Raw genomic sequence first — 14,206 nt, 5'->3', positions numbered from 1 at the left:
GCTCGTGGGGCCTGTGCAGCTAACGGCTAAATGTCGCGCGGATGGTTGCTTTACAGGCAGGTTGTTATTTACCGAGGGGAAATAGCGGGCTTGAGAGTAAGGACGACGTCGACGAGGTTTAAAACCGGAGTAATACCCCTCAATGTCCTGGTAATCATTGCGAGTCGTGAATTTGTTCGTCCATTCAAATTCCCCAGGCAATGATGGCTTTCCAGCAAGTACCTGTTCGCAATGTCAACATCACGTCGGCCTTTTGGTCGCAGATGCAACGCTGCTCCAGAGAGAAGACGATTCCGGCTATAATCAAAGCCCAGAAGTCTTTGGGGCATTGGTATTGCCTGACGTGGAAAGAAGGCCACGAGATCCAGCCGCATGTATGCTGCCTGACAACCAACTGAGGAAATGAATACTGACCAAGTCTCCAGCCGTTTTGGGACAGTGACATATACAAAATCGTCGAAGCCGCGTGTTATTTTCTCATGAAACGCATGGATGAGGAGTTGATGGCTACCGTTGAGGAAGCTGTGGATATGATTAGAGCAGCTCAGCACCCCGACGGATATATCAATTCCTATTATACCGTCCTAGGTATCGATAAACGATGGACTAATCTCCGAGATATGCACGAGCTATACTGCCTGGGCCACCTGACCGAGGCCTGCGTCGCATATGAGACGCTCACGAACAGCGGAAGATTGTTGGAACCGGTGCTGAAAGCACTCCAGCACGTCGACTCCGTCTTTGGATCCGAATCGGGAAAGAAGAAGGGATATCCAGGGCACCAGGAGATTGAGATCAGCCTTTTAAGGCTATATGAACTGTGCGGGGAGCCAATTCTGATGAAACTCGCCAAATACTTCATCACCGAGCGAGGTCACAGAGATGCCAATGGTGAGACGTACTTCGACCACGAGGCGAAAGCCCGTGGCGGGGATCCATATGACCATTTCGGCGGCGATATGAAGCCCTGGTTCGAGTACCCGCGAGACTATAGCTACAACCAAGCCGACCAACCTCTTGTGGAGGCTATTGAGGTTAAGGGCCACGCTGTCCGTGCCATGTACTACTATATTGCAGCAACCGATCTGGTTCGTCTTACAGGGGACACCGGGGTAAAAGCAACACTCGATCGAATGTGGGCGGACGTGACAGGAACGAAGTTATACGTCACAGGTGGCATTGGGGACATGCGCCAGTGGGAAGGGTTCGGCGCCAAATATGTGCTTGGGGATACTGAAGAGTCAGGAACATGTTATGCTGAGACTTGTGCATCCTTTGCATTAATCCTCTGGTGTCAAAGAATGCTTCAACTGGACTTGAATGTCAAGTATGCTGACGTGATGGAAATCGCGCTGTACAATGGCTTTCTTGGCGCTGTTGGCCTGGATGGTGGTTCATTCTATTATCAGAACCCATTACGAACATATACTGGGCGCCCTAAGCAAAGAAGCGAGTGGTTTGAAGTGGCCTGTTGCCCACCAAATGTCGCCAAACTGCTGGGGTCGATGGGTTCCCTCATATACTCGTTCAAGGAGAATCTCATTGCTGTCCATCTGTACATCGAAAGCGAGTTCACAGTTCCTGGAACGAACGTGGTTGTCTCCCAGAAGACTAACATGCCCTGGTCGGGCGACGTCCATATAAAAGTGGAAGGTTCAGCGGCTCTCGCGCTGCGCATCCCAACCTGGGCAGATGGGTATACCAGCTCCGTCAACGGGGAAATCAAGAACGGTTACCTTTGCATTCCTCAGACCCAGGATACGGAGGTGGAGCTTTCTTTCACCCTCAGAGCACGCAAGGTATATCCCAACCCGGCAACCGAGAAAGACCAGATCTGCATCATGCGTGGTCCGTTGGTATACTGCATCGAAGACGTGGATAACGATGTGGACGTAGACCATGTTGGCTTGGTCGACGACGGTATCAGCGACGGTAGTCCGATCAACATCGCGACAATAAAGGGTGTGGTTCCTGTCAAGGCTGCCGGGAGGGAATTGGTCCAGGGACAGCACAGCCTGTACGCCTCGGAGCCTTGGAAATATGGGGAAGAGAAGAGACTTCTTTATGTGCCATACTTCCTGCGGGCCAATCGGGGAGGAAAGGGCGGCATGACGGTATGGGCGAGACGGCTAGGTCATCTTAACTAGTGTTCATCTTGTTAGCTAAACAGGTCAAAGTCGTAATATAATTATCGACTCTCAGTATCAAATTTATAGTAAATAGACCGGGACACTAGTAGGCGCTAGCTTCGTCTTATGGTGCAGCATTTCCTGGGATGAACGTTTTGACTGCGCAATCCAGTCGTGGCAGGACGCGCGGCATTCACATAGATTCCCACAAATGTACCCCTGATGGTAGATGTTCCCCAGGCGACGGCTTCCATAAATCAGGATCAGTTCTCGTACGGACATTTGCGTCATCTGGTACCGAGCCATAGACACCATCACTATATCGCTCAGATACGTGGACATCGTAACGGTTCAGGAAATAGATCATCCAACGGTCCATATCAAAGTTCTTCTGGGTAATGTTCATTTGGCAGGCTCGATGAAAGGCTCTCAAACGCGACATGGAAAGCTCCACGAGGGACCAGTGCTTCCGAAATTGAAGAAGCATGATGAAATTCTGCTCCAGCAACTTCTTTGCTCTGGCAATGCTTTCGTCATCCGTATCGAATAGAAGGCTGTATAATAGAACAGATGATGCCACAACGATAAGATGCCCGTTGACCGGCGACCAGAGGCATTCCATTCCGGGGCACGAGTTGGTGTCCCACATTACCTGACTTAGAGCCGTTGCATGTGTTTTGCACCGCGCCGCGTACATTGCAGCTTCGTGATCAGTGCCACCCTCAGGCGATTCAGATTTCTTGTTGAGGAATTGATAGTAGAGCATCTGACACTGATGATGATAGTTCAATTGTAGGATCGCAAATTCCCGTCCCAACCCACGACTAGCGTGTCGTTCCCTGTTTTCGGGGGTACGCTGGAGGTGCTCGGGCAGGCTTTGAAGATAGCTGTCCAGTTGTTGCGATATTTCTCTCACTCGTTCACGAATATCGACATCGGTAACTGTATTCTGAACGATCTCGTCATTGAGCCGCATGACCTGATCGTGAAATTGCGACAAGGGAAGCATCCAGGTCCACAGGCCGCACTCTCGGAGCCCCAAAGCACCGATTCTCGCTTCCGAGTGTTGACCAGGCGGGTCGTTGCACCTCATATTTTTGAAAGTCTCTTCTTCCAATGGACGCTTAAAAGTAGGACTCGCCATAAGCTGCCTGGGGATGAGAGCGCGCGCCGCTTGCCAGTTTTCCATCATCCACATCACCCAGAAAACTGCAGGAAATTGTTAGCTTGCCGCATATAGTTTGGAATGCGATCGTACTCACTTCGAATTTCAATCTCTCGTTGGATGGGATCAGGGCTCAAATTTTCTGGCAAGCGCAGCATTCGAACCATACAGATAGCCTGAGAGGTAAGCAGTGCCTCCTGGGCAGAATCTCCCTCCGCAAGTGCGACAAAAGAGAGCAGAATGCACCCTTGCAGAGCGGGTAAGTCAATCAATTCCCTTCGGGCATTGAAAGACTGCATGGCAGCTGAGAACCAGTGCTTGGCTCTTTGCCAGGGGTGGACACTCTCGAAGTAAGGGTTGGATGAAAACCTGTTGGTGAAAGAATGGCAGTCAATATCAAATACCACATTATAAAGAATGAAAACAACCTACCGAGCCATCAGGGCAACCATTCCGAGCACAAGAAAGTGAGGAATATGGCCCGCACGCTGTGCCGTAATAAATGTATGGCGGTGGAAGAGAAGCAGCTGCTTCTCGTCAATGAGGTCAAAGTAAAGATCGACAATTTCATTGCACACAGAATCTGGCGGCAAAGTTGTGTCCGGCTGGGATGCACCAGGAGTTGGCTCTACTGCTGAAGGAGTGCTCATCATCGGAGGCACCGGTCTGAGTTGGGGAAGATGACGGGGTCCATTATTAGAGGGTTTCCAAGACTCGCTTGCCAGCTCACATTGCCATTTCTTTTTGGCACAAGAAGAACATGGATGCCCCGGAGTCCGGACTATGCATCGTTTCTTTCGAGATCTGGACGAGGGTCAGTGGCCGTCTACAGGGATTGTGCGATGTACTTGCCGGCACTTGGTGCACGACGAGCTCGGCCGCATTTTGCGAATTCCATTAGTCAAAGATAACAAATACCGTCTTAGATAAATTTAGGGCGTGATAATATAAGGAGATGAAGAAGAACAGCAGCTTCGAGAAGGATAGTTAATAAAGTGAGGAGATGAGGTGACGGAGAACAAAGCAGAGCGACAAACTACGCCGGGCGGGAGAGACCACTGCAGCAACGATGGTTTACTTCATCAGACCACAACGAGCATTGAATCCTAGTGTAATCAGTTTTTTTTAGGAATATTAGACGGGTGAAGATTACGGATCTTTTGGAAGTTCATTATAAAACTGCATACAGCAGTCGCATCCACCGTTCTATAGGTTTGTGCAGTTTATCCTCTATCAAACGCCCCAGACATAGAATATATAGAATCATGCAATACTGTCCGGCTCTTGTCGACGCATGTAAGGAATCCTGGGTTTCGGTGGCCATTCACTACTGTACTGGCCCCAGTTAAAGGGTATCGAAAAGTGATGCTGTCCAGACCCTACCCACCTGCCCTGCTGCCCCTGTGCATTCGAATGATCGTCACTGGGAAGGGTCACCAAGGCTCGCGAATTGGGCGGAACCAAGAGGTCAAGTACGAATATCTCCTTGCTGACTTGGATGGACCATCGGCATTCCAGCCGCCCATAAGGCGTATCGTAAGTCACCTCGGCGGAATCTATAGTACCGCCAGGAATCGGTTGGATTTTGATTTCCCTCCAGCCCGGGGAAAGAGGGCTAATACCCGCCACAATACTGTGAAGCCAATTGATTATCGATCCAAAGGCGTAGTGGTTGAAGCTAGTCATCTCGCCCGGGTTAATGGAGCCGTCAGGAAGCATACTGTCCCAGCGTTCCCACATGGTTGTCGCACCCATTGTAATAGGGTACATCCAGGATGGACAGCCCTTCTCTAGCAACATGCGGTATGCAACCTGAGGATGACCACCCTTGGTTAGGGCATGAGTGATGATGGGAGTCCCTGCAAACCCAGTTGCCACCCGGAATTTCGCCAACCGCACCAAGTCAACCAGGCGGCTTGCTGCGAGTTTCACTTGGTCCGGAGTAGCATGCAAGTCAAACATAATTGCGAGACTCAGCGCCGTCTGACTGTCGCCGACAAGCAGGCCTGACTGCGCCATGTACTTGGCTTGAAAAGTCGTCCTTAACTGTGCCAGGTCTTCCGCGAATCGCTCGGAATCAGCGCTTTCTCCCAGAATATCACTGATCTGAGAGATTACTGACGTGATGCGCACCAAGAACGCATCTGCCACCAATGTGCCGTTGGTCCGCGCATCGCCAGGCTCTACAGGCGGTGCAGTCGGATCCAACCAGTCGCCCAACTGCCACACCTCGGGGTCCCAAAGGCCATCAGGACCGCGTTGAATGCCTCTATCAATCCACGCCAGCATACTGTTGTACTGACGCCGGAGGATGTCGGCATCGCCGTAGGACTGATACAGAGCCCACGGGCCCAAGATAACCACATCATCCCATTCTGCTTGTGGCGTCGGAGGCCAAAGCTCTTCAGAGATGACGTTCGGGACAACAAACGGAGGAACGCAGCCGTTTTTACCCTCATTAAACTGTTCGGCAGCTACATCCTGAAGCCATTCGCCTAACATCCCGGCAGTATTGTAGAGGAAATTCGCGGATGGTCCAAAAATCTGAATATCGCCGGTCCAGCCAAGCCGCTCATCACGCTGGGGACAGTCGGTGGGAATAGAAACAAAATTGCCGCGCATACTCCACAAAGCATTTTGATGAAGCTGGTTCACCATAGGGTGCGAGCATGAGAACCAGCCAGTGCGGGTCATATCAGTGTGCATGACCAAGGCAGCCAAATTTTCGAGCAAGGGACCATCACGCTCTTCATCCCAGCCATCAACCTGCACGTATCGAAACCCATGAAACGTATATTGGGGTGACCAATTGCTTAACTCGGTCCCGGCACAAATCACTTCATCCCTGCATTTCGCGATACGCAGCGGCCGAGTCCCGAGTTCTCCATGCTCTAGTACTTCGGCATGCGTGAAAACAAGGTGTTCCCCGCGTTGTTTATTTATCGATCGGACACGCAATCGGCCGACAAGGTTCTGGCCGAAATCGATAATAGTTTTGCCCGACGGCGTTTTGTGATCTGCCACTGGCTTAATCTCTTCTGTGATTCGCACTGGTGGCGCGTCCGGTGATACCAGAGTAGCAGACGGAAAAGGCAGTTCTTGAACTGGACCCCAGGAGGAACTGCTGCTCGTTTGATCGGGCAAATTTCGGTTCCAGTTGGTGTCCTCCTCGCGAGCATCATAGAGCTCACCGTCGTAGAACTCGCTCTTGACAATTGCGCTCGGCTGGCAAGTCCAGGTACAGTCCGTGGAAAGAGAAAAAGATTGAGCATCAGAATCAAAGTGAACTTCAAGTTGTGCAAGAGCAGCGAGTCTGTCCCCATACAGCTTTCTTCTTCCACCTTTGAAGCCGAGACGTGTTGCATACCAGCCCTCCGCGACCTCGATAGCGAGGACGTTGGGACCGTCGTGGTTGAGAAATGGCGCAACGTCCAGGGTCTGGTAATTGAGTCGATAGCGATAACTTGTCCACCCTGGGGCCAGGCAATGATCGCTAACCTCTTGTCCATTGATGAAGGCCCGGTAAATTCCCAAGCTTGTGATGTAAAGCCGCGCCTTCTCGATAGCTCCCCTTCCTGTGAGAGTAAATGATTTCCTGAAGCGTATGGGGCGCAATGGGCCGTCGACAACTTCCGCCTGCGACTCTGTAATAGGAATTGCAGCCCAATTCTCTTTTCTGAGTAGGGAGCACTCGATGTCCGTCCACGGCGACCAGTCTGTCGGCTGCACCTCCGCCTGGCCCTCCCCGCGACCGAAGGAACGCACGCGTATGCGGGCTCTCTCCCGAGATTTCAACGGGGTACTTGGCCACGGAACCAGAACAGAGGCATCACTGCTGACAGAGTATGTCTCTGCCTCTGACTCCGTACGCGCGACCTGCATTTCGTATGCTGCTTGTTGCCATTCGCGCGGGCAGTGCTTAGTAGTAAGAAAGCGCCAGGATACTCGAGGAGTTGCAGTTCCCACGCCGAAGCCGGTGGGATGTTGCTCGACTGTTGGTGCCGAGAGATATAACTGATTAGCCATTTTGAGGGACAGCGAAAATAGTTATTTGAGACGGAATAATTGGGATGAATGGTCGCAGTCTTATGTAGTCGCCTGTCACTGTCGCTCGTTCTTCTCCAATTTCACCCCCAATCAGCATCAAATTACGCCGCCAATCTCCATAAATGCCCGCCTACTTTCAACCAGCCAATCGTGTTTAATGTGGTATTGCCAACAATCTTTTGCTATTAGATAAGATTAATAGCGGGGTCTGTTCTGAAGCTTTGATGATGGCGGTCTTGCCGCACGTAAGGGCTGGGCAAAGCTTCCATGATGCCATTCCAAGGAGATAGATAGTCCCACCTACAAGTAAATCAGGTGGTTGTTGGCACACGAAACAACGAGAGCAAGGGCAACATACGGAATAATCTGGACACAGAGACCGATAGGCTCACGGACTGTGTACATGAACCTCCTTCAATGTTTCGATGGTCTGCCCATAGTGCTTGTCGGCCCAACTTGCATAGTAGCGCAAGACACTGTACATCTCTTCAATATTTCATAGGCCTTTCCGATATGGCTTCCCATTGTCCAAGTATTCCGTAGTAAGAACTGTCGTATGATCCTGGACAATGTCGGCGGTTTGCATCATGCGGTGGCCGCGCCTGATACCTTCCATTCCATCCCATTCCTCGCTCAGAAACGCTGTCCGAGCCGCATAGACAGCGGTATCGACGTCATCTTCCGTTGCCGGATAGATTGAAACAATCTCGCACTCGGTGCTACAGAAGCTTCGATTGTAAGTGATAGGTCCTATGCTTGAAAAACGGACGTCGAATTGATAGAGACCATCTTCCGGCCATTGTTCAAGACACCGAGAACATGAGAATTGGAGAATTACACAGCAGGCCTATTGGAGTTCATAATACGGAAACAGCACATTGATTCTTCTTGTCTCCAAAAAGTCAAACAAGAGGAGGCGGAAATTTGTGGGGACTGAGGCGGCGTACTTGGGCTCCGATTTGCTGCGGATGTCATTGTCCGCCTGGTCTCCAAGAAGGTTCCGATGTCAAATCCCTGACCATCCTAGATGCTTCCCCATGGGGTCGTCTTCAACTCCAGTTCTGCTACAGCAAATGATCCCCAGAGTTTATTCTTCGGGCTATTGAGTGCCCGACTCCCCTCCTCGGGCACGTATAAAGCTGACCTCGAGGTCATGTAGGACCGCTTAACATTGAGGAAACCGCAGGCCGCCTTATATACTGCATAATGGGCTCCCTTTACGTTGTTTTGATTGCTTGTGTCGTCGCCATAGGCGGCTTTACATATGGAGTGGATTCAGGTTAGCAGAAAAACCGAGCAGCAGGTTACTTTGAGCACCATTATTAACGTGATATAGGGATCATCGCGACCACCTTGGGCCATGACACATTCAAGTACGCCATGTTGGGACCAACGGGCACGAATGCGGCCTTGACAGGTATGTGGTGGCCCTTCACCAAGGCTTGGAGCTCACCTGCTGATATCGGCAGGTGCAATTGTATCTCTCTATAATGTGGGACAAGCCATTGGGACGTTTGGGGCAGGATACTCTGCCAATCGATTCAGCAGACGGTGGACAATCTGCGGGAGCGCGTTGATTTGTATGTTTCTTCAGACTTATCGGATTGGATATCAAAACGAAAGACACTAACTGTCATTGCTGTGTAGCCATCGTTGGAGCCGTGCTTCAATGCGCAGCCGTGAACGCAGGAATGATGATAGCCGGACGATTGTTCGCTGGCGTGGGCTGTGGCATCATCCTCACCGTCGTCCCCATATACATTGCCGAAGTCTCCCCACCCGAGAAGCGGGGAATGATCGTGGGACTGCAGGGTTTCATGATTGCTGTTGGTTTCTTTGCAGCAAATTGGATAGGCTATGGAGGAGCTGTCGCAAATGGTGATTCACAGTGGCGGATACCGTTGGCCATGCAAATCCCAGCGCCGCTCGCTCTGGCCGTTGGTTGCTGCTTCGTGCCTTATAGCCCGAGGTGGTGTATGTAAAACCCTTATGCATCCTTACCTCCCCATAACTGATGATCGCATAGTGGTCCAGCAGGAGCGTTATGAGGACGCGCAGGCCGTTTTACGTGTCATCCATGGTCAGGCTGACGACAACGGTGATCGCGCGATGCAAGAACTCGGTGAAATCCGAAATCAAATCCAAGCCGAATCGGCCACAGCGACGAGTTTTTCGACAGCCGTCACAAGTCTCTTTTCGCGTAAATACCTCCACCGCACCCTACTAGCTTGCTTTCTACTCGTCATGGGCCAGTTCAGCGGGTCGCAGGTCATCCAGAACTATCAGGGAACATTTTATGCAGCTGTTGGATTTACTGGACAGACATCACTTCTAATCAGCGGTATATACGGGATCATGGGTGTATTGGGCCAAGTCATTTATCTCTTTTGCGCCGCAGACAAGTGGCCTCGCACCCGGACGCTATGGGTCGGCTCAATATTCCTATCAGCGATGATTGCCATCTGCATGGCCTTATCCGCGGTGTACGGAGACGAAGATAACAGTAATGTGAACGGGGCCAGGGCAGCAATCGCCATGATCTTCCTCTATTCGTGTGGATACGCGGTGTTCTTCAACGCTACTATCTGGGTCGTGCCATCTGAGCTGTTTCCGTTCTTCCTGCGTTCAACCGGGATGGGCCTCGGCGTTTTCTCCAAGTCGGTGGCTGCCATTGTGCTTTCGCAAATCACACCAACTGCAATGGAAAATGTTGGTTGGAGGTACTATGCCCTCTTCATTGCCACTAACCTTGCCGCTGCGCTGGTCTATTTCTTCCTGCTTCCGGAGACGGGTGGTAAGACACTCGAAGAAATAGCCCAATTGTTCGGTGACAGCGTTTCTACCTGTTCTGGGAAGATAAACGATGACTTGACTGGCCACATGCCATCCACGGAGGTGCAGACAAGCAGAACCTCCAGGCCGATGCATGTGGAAAACTTAGCTTAAATCGAGCCGGACTAACAATGGCTGGAAGACTCATTATATCGAATTGGTGGGAAAGTATATGAAAACCACTGGTGTATATAATTGCTTATAAAACTTATGTCGGGGTCACTCGGTTGCTGGCATAACGGTCGTCTAGGAGCCAGCTCAGGGCGCTGTCAATCAATGCTTCGCCCGTTATCTCCTGGTCATGCAGTAACCGAGAAAGGTCATGCCATTGAGCGGATTCCTCCGATGTAATCGTCGTTTCATTGTTTTCACCTCCCTGGGTCATAAGGAATTCGATACTGGGACGCGCAGGAGTGGCGGTACCGGAGCTGCTTTTGCGATCAGCCGGTATGGATGTCCCAGGTTCCACGGGCTGAGGAGCCAGCTGTCTCTCCGACAGAAGTGAGGAGTGTTCGATCAGGAAACGAGCCATCCAGTTGTCAAGCACAAACGGATCCGACATCGAGTCTCTGCAGGAGTTCTGGAATGTCCGCAGATGGGTAGTCTAGTATACATATTAGCGAAAGTTCAACGTCTCCTATATGGGCGTCACCTACATAGTGGTCGACGATAGGCCAGTACGATTTAACGGTCATAAGATATTGAAAGTTCGACACTAGGCGCTGACGTACCATTGAAAGTTCGCGGTAGTCGTCGCTAAATAGCAAAGTATGAAGGTGAACACACGAGCTGACCACACCAATATGGCCATAAATGAAGTAGTCCAATTCGCAGTGCTTGATGTTCCTGGAGTACTGCAAAATGGAAGAGACCACAGCCGCACTATCCTTACACTTGATCGCGTGATCCGGTCCCGAGTTCCTCGCCGCTCTCGCATCCAAGAAGGGGAAAAGGAGCATCTGCTTGAAATGAAAGTAGCCAATATGCATTGCGAGGTATATTTGGCCCAGACTCCTCCCTGCGAGAAACATGAGATTATCGAAATTCCAGGTCAGCCTTGGGGGCAGATTCTCTGCCCAGCCGTCCAACGCAAGTTCCACTTCCCCTGCCTGCGCGCAGTAGTCGGCAAACGAGATCCTGTCACAGCTAAGCTGTCGCAGTAGAGTGTTCACTTTCGCAAATATACTAAGGGTGCGCGCCATCTGAGCCCACATATCACAGCGGGGAGAATCCTGCACATGGCTCACATTCAGCACCTCTGCGCTGACAGTGCGGAATGTCGCATCGTCAACCTTCGGGATGAAGTCCGGCTGTTCAGGTAGGCTCATAGGTTCCATGGCCATATCCCAAGCGGACCAATGGCTTGCGACGTGGATTGATAGCCAGCCCCGCCGGTATTCCTCCTGGTGTACAGCTGTGGCGTTATCACCAAGCGACAGCCTCTCCGCATGTAACCGAGCCAGCCCTATGTAAATGTGTTTCCCATCAACGTCTCCCTCTCCGCTGAGGTAATACCCAATCAATAAGAAGCCCTGAACGGTTTCCAGGCTCGGGGATATCATGTACGGCTGGCTGAGGCGAACTGCTTCCGTAGCGAAGATCTTGCCGCGATCACAGGGGGCAGTCCCGCCAAAGACTGGATTATCGGAGAACCTGCGCGCACGAGGTTACTAATGCTGGGCGTATTCAAGCTCATAACGCAGTCAAGTTTTACCTCGCAGCCAACGCACACATCGCATAGACATGGATCATCGGTGCCGTACCTTCATCAAGGCGTCGCAGGAATGTAGGCTCGTGGAATATGGTATGGGGAATATCGTGGATGAAGCGAAAGTAGAGACGAACCAGCTCGGTCCATATTTGTCGTGATGCCAGTATTGTAAGGCCATCATCCGACGCGTTGGATCGGGCAGTATCCTGGCTGGTCCGGGGGTATCCTCCATCGATGTCTCTTCTGGGCGACGGGACACTAAGACTGCAGGGTCGCGAGAGGGATCGGCAGAGTTGGCAGGCGTCTCCGGTAGACGTTGGGATGCAGCGACGTTTCCTAGAGCTGTTGCGGGGTGTGAGTGTTTACTCGTCGCTCCAGTCGGCCAGATCTTACCGGCAAGTCACGCAGGCCCCGGCTCTCGGCCTCCTCAAGTCGGTTGACATGTCATGAATAGGAACGTTCTAGCTGCACTAACCATGGCAGGCATTGGGATGACTTGGCTGGTCACTATGGACAGAAGTTGATTGTTCGTTCTCGTCTCGTCGCGTCGTTGGAGTAGTCGTGCTGACTCATCGACACACTAATTCTCCAACACCAGGGTAGGAGGAATACAGCTGTGGTACTGAAATGAAGTTGGCTCTATTTGGATCTGACTAGCTATGACTCCATATGGCCCTAAGGACATAGTCAAGAACGACAGTTTTTATTAGGCGTGCCATTCCCTTAGAGAGTGGGCGCGGGAAGAGGGTCTCATGATCTATATATATCCACCTAAAAATCTCGTAATATAAGCGGAAAAGGGATCAAAATATTTTAATACCTGATTGCGTCTTTTTTTCGTTTGCTCTTTCCGTTAATTTACATCTCGTAGATTTTCCGGATCTACGATTGCCTTCCAGCCCTAATTGGCCTTCCACAGCCGGTACTACACGTCCCTAATTTATGGCCACCTAGTTCACTTCATCAACCGCAGATGGGGTGAATTCTACAAATGGCGAGGCCTTGGGTTGTGTGCTAATGTAGTTATATCGTTATTTTGTAGCTTGGGCCTCGGGTGGTAATCTTTATCCTATGCTTTTCCGGCATGCTTGGCCCAGGGGACCGAACATATCAAACACGACTATATGATGAGGCGATGAACCTAAACATCAATAACTACATTCAGACAAAGTTTTGACAGCACTGTTCTTCGCAAACAAGACAATATGTTCATCATTTTCGGCAATGTCCAGTTCATACCTGGTAGATACGGCGAAGTGAGGAACCCATTTCTTTTCCGAACAAAGGCTCACATTGTACATCTAGTGGCAAAATGCGTACGACAAACTGGCGGAGTATGTTGCCGTTAAAGAGCGAACATCGACTTTAACCTACTACTTTGGAATTCCGTCCGAATTCAAGACCAATTTTGAAGAAACACCCCACATGCTGGCCTTCGAGGCCTATAACACGCGCGAGGTTGGTAATGTCATGCTCGATATGTGTGGAAGACACTCAGCTACTTATCACTAACTCGGAACAGGATCTGTATGGCACGCATTTGAACTCTCCTGCCATGAAAGAGTTTCTTGCTACCGTCCCTAGCACGATGTCAACAGGCCTAGACCTTACGCACTACACGGAGACAGCGGGGTTCCTGGATAAGCCCGGAAACTGCCAGGAGTGTAAGGTGATCTACGACACGCGGATCGAATGCAATACGCCACTGGATCGAAATACTATTCTAGCTAAGCTCGCTGTCATCGCCGAGCACATCGCCGAGCACGAAGACGGCACAAGTACATTCCTCGTTCTGAAGAGTCTAGACAGCGACACCCATTTGAGGATATTTGAGCGGTATGCTAGCTGGGAGGCAATGCTGGCACATCAGAAGGGAGACAAGCTGGTGGATTTGTGGCTGGGTTCAAAGGCAGAAATCAAGAGTATGGAAGGAAGAGCGTATGTCCCGAATGGTAAGGGTTGGCTGCACCATTAGGGACCTTGTCGAGGATAGGTGTGACAAGGCTGGAATAGTCTCGCGCTATTTACTAGCCCGGCAGGTTGTGTAACACGATCTACTACATAGTCATAGTGAAAGGGCATATGACTTGGCCTTTAATAATTAATGCTAAACTTACTCCACGGTGATTGTCCTTCCAGCAAGTAGGTCACTCGTGCGTGTCATAAAGTGTCTATTTATTCAGCAGAAAGTAATGGTAAGCCCAAATCGTACATCCAAAGTCTCTGCATTCGCATTACAGTATAGGAAAAACCTAATCTATGGTAAAAACCTATACCGAGACGGTCAAAGAATCCGGCACTGAATGCCTAAAAAATGTCGTC

At 50.8% G+C, this 14,206-nt stretch overlaps 5 protein-coding genes across 5 annotated transcripts; 3 read left to right on the top strand and 2 right to left on the bottom strand.

Annotated features, from left to right (window-relative positions):
* Positions 1 to 203: 203 nt before the first annotated feature.
* On the top strand, positions 204 to 2,147 carry ASPSYDRAFT_161218 (glycoside hydrolase family 127 protein; the record flags this gene model as incomplete). Its single annotated transcript, XM_040842972.1, has 2 exons — positions 204 to 374; positions 426 to 2,147. 2 exons carry the CDS (start codon positions 204 to 206, stop codon positions 2,145 to 2,147), a joined length of 1,893 nt encoding a protein of 630 aa, XP_040698119.1.
* A 175-nt stretch (positions 2,148 to 2,322) lies between these two features.
* On the bottom strand, positions 2,323 to 7,320 carry ASPSYDRAFT_161236 (uncharacterized protein; the record flags this gene model as incomplete). The annotated part of the gene is made up of 4 exons (XM_040842973.1): positions 2,323 to 3,338; positions 3,392 to 3,663; positions 3,727 to 4,098; positions 4,673 to 7,320. The coding sequence occupies 4 exons, from the start codon at positions 7,318 to 7,320 to the stop codon at positions 2,323 to 2,325; spliced, it is 4,308 nt and encodes a 1,435-aa protein (XP_040698118.1).
* Positions 7,321 to 8,547: 1,227 nt separating this feature from the next.
* Positions 8,548 to 10,287, top strand: ASPSYDRAFT_94063 (sugar porter family MFS transporter; the record flags this gene model as incomplete). The annotated part of the gene is made up of 5 exons (XM_040852930.1): positions 8,548 to 8,620; positions 8,678 to 8,758; positions 8,811 to 8,921; positions 8,989 to 9,315; positions 9,368 to 10,287. The coding sequence occupies 5 exons, from the start codon at positions 8,548 to 8,550 to the stop codon at positions 10,285 to 10,287; spliced, it is 1,512 nt and encodes a 503-aa protein (XP_040698117.1).
* A 94-nt stretch (positions 10,288 to 10,381) lies between these two features.
* On the bottom strand, positions 10,382 to 12,327 carry ASPSYDRAFT_61595 (putative C6 transcription factor; the record flags this gene model as incomplete). The annotated part of the gene is made up of 4 exons (XM_040850008.1): positions 10,382 to 10,777; positions 10,830 to 11,826; positions 11,906 to 12,226; positions 12,278 to 12,327. The coding sequence occupies 4 exons, from the start codon at positions 12,325 to 12,327 to the stop codon at positions 10,382 to 10,384; spliced, it is 1,764 nt and encodes a 587-aa protein (XP_040698116.1).
* Positions 12,328 to 12,719: 392 nt separating this feature from the next.
* Positions 12,720 to 14,199, top strand: ASPSYDRAFT_136421 (putative quinol monooxygenase). Its single transcript, XM_040840759.1, has 3 exons — positions 12,720 to 13,140; positions 13,190 to 13,342; positions 13,407 to 14,199. The coding sequence occupies exons 1-3, from the start codon at positions 13,090 to 13,092 to the stop codon at positions 13,857 to 13,859; spliced, it is 657 nt and encodes a 218-aa protein (XP_040698115.1). The 5' UTR covers positions 12,720 to 13,089; the 3' UTR covers positions 13,860 to 14,199.
* Positions 14,200 to 14,206: the final 7 nt, after the last annotated feature.

This window comes from Aspergillus sydowii (genome assembly GCF_001890705.1).
Source record: "Aspergillus sydowii CBS 593.65 unplaced genomic scaffold ASPSYscaffold_14, whole genome shotgun sequence".
NCBI classification, from domain to species: Eukaryota; Fungi; Ascomycota; class Eurotiomycetes; order Eurotiales; family Aspergillaceae; genus Aspergillus; species Aspergillus sydowii.
This window is presented reverse-complemented; position numbering and strand designations above follow the sequence as displayed.